Below are 6,749 nucleotides of genomic sequence, written 5' to 3' on the forward strand. Positions count from 1 at the left end.
GAAACTTGCTAAGAACTCTATTCCCTGACCCCTATAAGTCCTCACTGTCACAGAGAGACCATGATGACACTGAGTTTCTGGGTATCCACATTAATTCAGACTTTTTGTCCACCAGTTTCCAAAATGTTTGGGTATTTCTCTTTCCCCAGTGAACAGATAAGCCAGTTAAATAATTGTAGGTCATTTGTGGATACACTAGGGGCATTGTTAACATGAATATTGTCTAAGGTGTTGTAGAGTTTTCCTTTGGGGCCCTTAACTCCCCTTAAGTCAATGAGTTTTGATTCTGAAAATTGTCTTAGCTTTAGAATTTGGACATAAGATTATTATTGTTGGTTGCCCACAGAACACATAGAATAGAAATGATATTGTATGAAGTATCTTCCTGTCTATCTATAGACCAGGTATATGTCTGCTATTCCTTGTTAAAATAACTAGAGGCCCTCTCGCAATCCAGGAGCCCTCAGGGGATGTCTGACTGACGGCTTAAGCCCGTTCCCCCAGGGGAGTGGGCCTAAGCCTGCAGTCGGACATTCTTACTGTTGCTGCGGAGGCGGGAGAGGCTCCTGCCACCGCCACTGTGCTCACCAGCCATGAGCCCAGCTTCTGGCTGAGGGGGGCTTCCCCTGTGCGAGCGCACTGACCACCAGGGGACAGCTCCTGCATTGAGTGTCTGCCCCCTGGTGGTCAGTGTGCATCATAGCGACTGGTCATTCAGCAGTTTGGTCGATTTGCATATTAGCCTTGCATTATATAGGATTTTATCTATCTTATTTCTAGCAGTCAAACACTACTATCTGGCCTTGTGTTGTTGTTGTTTTAATTTATTTTTATTGATTTCAGAAAGAGGAAGGAGAGGGAAAGAGAGATAGAAACATCAATGATGAGAGAGAATCATTAATCGGCTGCCTCCTGCATGCCCCCCTACTGGGAATCAAGGCTGCAACCTGGGCATGTGCCCTGACCGGCAATCAAACTGGTGAACTCCTGGTTCATAGATTGACACTCAACCACTGAGCCATGCCAGCCACACAGTTACAGACAAGAAAATGAGGCTCAGCGAGGGTCAATGACGTGGCCAAGTTCTCACAGCTGAGGCTGCCACGTGATTAGTTGTTGTTGTTTTTAAAAATCTTGTAATACATACTGATGTCAGTCATCCTCTTGGGGTAGTTGACTAACCCCATGTGTAGCTCTGGAGCATAAGTAGCATGTTAATATGTGAACTGGGCCTCATTTGTGCCTGATTGGGCCAAAATGTCTAGGCCTGGATATGTGTTTCTCTGGGAAGGTGGGTGAGGTGTGTCTGTGCAGTTGAGACAATTCTGAAGGATTAAGCAGACAGCTGAAGAATAATGACAACTGGAAGTATTTTCCTTGTCCACTACACCTTACTTTTCTTTTAGCGTTCTTTTTTTATTTAAACTTTAAACTACACTTAGCGAAAGAATTTTTATATTGTTTTGTGTTTACATATGCACTGTCTTTATCTCTTCATCATAAGCTCCATGAGTACGTTAACCATGTGACTATGTTCCTCTTGTTGAAAATTACCAACTCTCTGCACATACACATTCAGTATATATATTTTTACTGGAAAAATATGATTAATTAAACGTCTATAATTCCTTTAAAGGTATAAATTAACTTAAAGCAAAATTTAAATTAAACTATTTGTTAATTCATATAACTCATATATTAGACTGATTTAGAACAACCTCCTATCATATAGTTTTTGGTAAAATAAGAACAAGAAACAATGCTGACCAGAGGAAAAGGAAAGTGGGGGAATGTGAAAGAAGACAAAAGGGAGGAATGGAAAGAGACTCGACTTTGGGTGGTGAGCACACAGTGCAGTATATAGTTGGTGTTTTATTGAGTTGTACACTTAAAACTGTATAGTTTTATTAACCAAGTCACTCCACTAAATGTAATTAAAAAAAGAAAGAAAAATGCTTGCTCTAGATAGGAACCAAATAAATGAATAAAATAGGAACGAACTGCATCACAAGATCAAAATTTTGACCTATTTGGGTAAGTTTTGTGGAGATCAGAGCATATATAGGAGAAGTAAACACACACGAAAGGCTAAATCTTACCTAAACATCTTTATTTTAATTAGAACTAAAAATATGTCAAATGTCAACTAACTCATTTCTGGGTCGAATATTTATTTATTTATTAAAGTAGGAGTATGCCCTTATTATAGTAAAAATTCAAGATTTACTGACTTGCCATTCTAAGCTCCATGTAAATTAGGAGTTGTAAACACAATTTTTACCCTGGTAGTTAATTACCAAATACAAAAATCAAACCGTGAAAAAAAATAGTACAATACTATCATGGGAAAACCTCAAACATTTCTAAAAAAATAACCTTCTTTAATTCAAATTTAGTTTTTACTGAGATTGTGATTCAGGCTTTTCCACTTCTTGAGTTATGTGACATGTATTTTATCTTATAGAGGGATCCAATTTTGAAGTAAAATATATATACAAGAAAGAGCAACACCTTTTCCAAATATGTTGGCACACTGATAATCAGTAGTTTGGCATCGTCCCTTATAGCAAAATGCAGTTCCCAAACCACACACGTGGCCATTCAATGCGTAAGTGTCAGGAACACAGTCACTGTAAGTTCCATTGCAGTACTCTGTAAAATCACACTCTTGATCGGCACTCTTTCTACATGGAGTGCCTGCTACTGATATCTAGGAGAAAACAGAAAAAGAATATCATGATCTGTAAATGCCTATCTTCAATTATTTACTGGAGAGTTTTATCAGATTAAATATGCCTGATCAATGATACTTGAGGGAGTCACAGTTAGGTAACCAAGGCAGTTAGCTTTCAGAAGGAAATAGTAGGTACAGTACCAGTGTTCATTATGAAGACTGTCTCAAAAGGATACTTTGCAAACTGCTTTGTGTTCTATTTTGAGAGGTGATGACAGAAAATTAATATTTACTAGGTGTTTTGTCACCAAAAAAGGACTTATTTGGGAAAAAGAATGGATTGCAACCCAGCACCTGCAGACATGACAAGCCAGGTGCACACACTTTACCCAGTAAGACAAATTGGAGAGGTATTTATCCAAAGGAAGAGGAAGTTAAGGGAAAGTTAAAACCATAGAGCTTTATAATGAGCATAGAGTTCTTCCTAGAGAGTTTGTTCTCGTATAGTCTTACGAATATGTACAAGACTTCCATAGCCTTAGCTCCTACCATAGACACTCCGGACTGATTCTATTTTCTTTTTTTAAAAATTTTTAAATGTTTTAAAATATTTATTGGTGAAATTATTACATATATCCTCTTTTTTCCCCATTGACCTTGTCTAGCTTGCCCCTGTCCCTGCCCTAGGCCTTTACCACCCTATTGTCTGTGTCCATGGGTTATGCATATTATATACACTATTCAGCAACAAAAGAGCAGTGAACTGATAAATACCACAATGTGATTGAATCTCGAATGTTTTATACGAAGATGCCTAATGACAATATTTACACATATTATATGATTGATTTATGTTATATTCTTTCAAAATCAAAATTAGAGATGTGGAAAACAGATCTGTAGTTACCAGATTTCATTATAATAATTTCATTATTGCCAACAGTTCTATGGGTAAAGGTATGGATTAACTACAAAAGGACACAGGGATTTTTGGAAAGTGATATTGAAATCTCCCATCCCTTGATTGTGGTGCTAGTTACAAGACTGAATATGTTTACAATAATAACTTAGAAGTATTCACTAAAATAACTTCACTTTAAGACATTGTATCTTAATTTAAAATATGGGTAAAATATATGAAATATTTATGATATAATTTATCAGAATTGGAATTATAAAATATTTTTCATTATGGGACTTCTTTATTCAAACATATATCTTGAAATATCATATTATTGAATGTATATTTAGCTTGCATTTATTAACTCTTGCACATATAAAGTAATTTATGTAACCATTCCAATACTAATAAATATTAAATTTGCCTTTATGAGTTGCTATTGCCAACAGTCCTGTAATTAATATTTTCCCCTCAGCTTTCCATACATGTGTATGATTATAGAATAGATACATAAATAAAAGAGATAATGATGGTAATCACTTAATTTGATAACTTATACTCTATTCAAAGATATGAAAATATTCATAAAGGAATTATAGAAATTCAAAATTCCATGAACAATATCCAGAAATATCCGTTCCCATTCCTTAGCCAATATCTGACATTGCTAAATTTAAGATTGCTATTGGATGTCTGCTTTATGATATGGCATTATTATTTTTATTTAGGTTTACCTTAGTTTCTGAAAAAGAGCAATGTACACATTAAACAATTGTATTTACATTGTTGTAAATTGCCTGGGCCCTCTATTTGCCTCTCTCTCTCTCTCTCTCTCTCTCTCTCTCTCTCTGTGATTTGCCTTTTAGTTATCAATATGTGAGCATTCTTTGCATATTCTCTATGCTACAAACTTGTCTGCTATTCATGTTATAATTTTCACAATTAATAATTTACTATTTATTTGACTTTATAATTTTCTTGACTTGAGTTTTTGACATAGTAATGTATATGATTATTCTACTCTTTGTATGCTTAATTTAGAAGATGGTAAACTGTGTTTTCAACACGAGAGAATAATCAGTACCAATCCGAGATGCCTTCTTTATTTCACAGAAGTTTTCTTTACATGCTTGTGGTTATTTATGCATTATTTTGTTCCACTGAATTACTTTGACAGTCTTTCATCAATTCTACATTAATTCAATCAACATAGCTTGCTATTATCACATTCAATTCCCTTTTAATAAAGATTGGAAACTTACCTGACATTCTGGTGTACAGCATAGTCCAGAACCACATTTTACTGAGCCTTTCAGTTTACATGTGTTATAATCACAGCACTTCTTAAACTGGCATTCCTAAAATCTCAGAAGAAAAAATATTATTCTAGTTCAGCCATTTAACAGTTCTTTTTTCTTAATCTCAACTTCTATTTAACACTCTTCTGTGTTCAATTTTTCAATTTTGCACTATATGATAGCCAGGAATATCCAAAGGCATATCCAACTATAAGAACTAAATAAATAACATCTAAAACAGCAGTTGATCAGTGATATTAGTAAAATGTTTGATAGTTAAGTATTTATAATTATTAATAAATTGGTAAGTAATTAAGTTGGTAATTAATTTAACTGCCAACATGGAAATACATCTTTGGGGAGAAAAAGGGTGAGTTTTCAAAAGAAAACTTTCCCCTATTGCCTTTTTAGTAATTTGTTTAGTAAAATTTACCTTTGTGAATAAAATTAGTAGAGGTAGACAATATATATAATAAAAATATATTTAGTATATTAACCATGTGTTATGTTTTACTATAATGAAATAAATAAAACAAGATATGTCAATACATATATATTTTTACAAGGTAAATGGCATAATTACAATGATGTTAAAAAACTATTTTTCCATGTAAATGCATTTATTTATAAAATTTTGAAGCATTATTACATTCTAAACACTTTTTTCTAATTTACTATTTGTTAGAATATTAACATGTTGGCAGCACATTTTAGGCATCTTTACTTATTTCATCATTAAGTATAAAATCTCAGGACAGTAATTTGATTTTATCTTTTTTAACTTAAAACCATATAAATGTTTTAAAACTTATTTGTTATTAAAGTATAGTCAACATACACTATCATAATTGTTTTAGTCATACAACATAGTGATTTGACATATACCATCATATGTGATCACCATAATAAATCTAGTAATCTTCTATCACCATACATGATTGTTACAATATGGACTATTTTTCCTATCTATATCCCCATGTTATTTTGGAGGACAAGAGATAGTTAAAAAAAAGTTTAATAGTATGTAAACAAGTGGTGGTCAGTTATTTTTGTAGGTCAACACAAATTGAAGTAACTTGTGGGGTTTAATCATGGAAAAACTTTATTATATTTAAGTAGAGGGGGATTGTTAAATATTATACATTAATGATATTAAAGTAGACAAAATATGTGGTCCTATATGTTGAAAATAGCATGCTTTGAATATTTGGTTGATGGAACTATAGTAGCCTGGATACCTATATTTAGAAGGGAGCAAATAGAAACTTGAAAATATAGGAATATTGTGAATGATTAAGACAGAAATATTATAATGTTTTGACATTCTTGCAACCCACAAGAGATGGAAAAATGTGAACCAAATTCAGGAAAAGTTTGTAGGGAAAAAAGAGAGTGAGGTCATATGAGTTAGACATTAAATTGTGTAGAAAAATGAATTTATTTAGCCTATATATTTAAAATCTCTCTGCTGGGATAATCAGGAACAGTGTGTGCAAACCAGGTTTCCATGACTTATCTTTGCAATTGAAGAGGTGTGGGAAAGTGATTCATATATCCAATTTGTCCCCATTTTCATATCTTAGTTCTATATTGAATATATAATACTAAAGGCCTGGTGCACAAAAATTTGTGCACTTGGGGGGGGGGTCCTTCAGCCTGGCCTGTGTCCTCTTGCAGTATGGGACCCCTCGGGAGATGACCACCTGCTGGCTTAGGCCCGCTCCCTGGGAAATTGGGCCTAAGCTGGCAGTCAGACATCCCTCTGGCAGCCCAGGAGCCTTTGGAGGATGTCAACTTGCCAGCAGGGAGCAGGACTAAGCTGCAGTCTGACATCCTTAGTGCTGCTGAGGAGGCAGGAGAGGCTCCCACCACCACC

General features: G+C 34.3%; 1 protein-coding gene across 1 annotated transcript in view; it reads right to left on the reverse strand.

Moving 5' to 3' along the window:
- The window catches only part of LOC102252516 (disintegrin and metalloproteinase domain-containing protein 18-like), a 79,026-nt gene that overhangs the window by 37,979 nt on the left and 34,298 nt on the right, over positions 1 to 6,749 (reverse strand). Inside the window, exons 12-13 of the mRNA XM_005856514.2 lie at positions 4,838 to 4,933; positions 2,512 to 2,710 (exon numbers count right to left, since the gene is read on the reverse strand). Coding sequence (XP_005856576.2) covers positions 2,512 to 2,710; positions 4,838 to 4,933 — 295 coding nt within the window. The remainder of the gene's footprint in view (positions 1 to 2,511; positions 2,711 to 4,837; positions 4,934 to 6,749) is intronic.

Source organism: Myotis brandtii, unplaced genomic scaffold (genome assembly GCF_000412655.1).
Source record: "Myotis brandtii unplaced genomic scaffold, ASM41265v1 scaffold103, whole genome shotgun sequence".
Taxonomy (NCBI): Eukaryota; Metazoa; Chordata; class Mammalia; order Chiroptera; family Vespertilionidae; genus Myotis; species Myotis brandtii.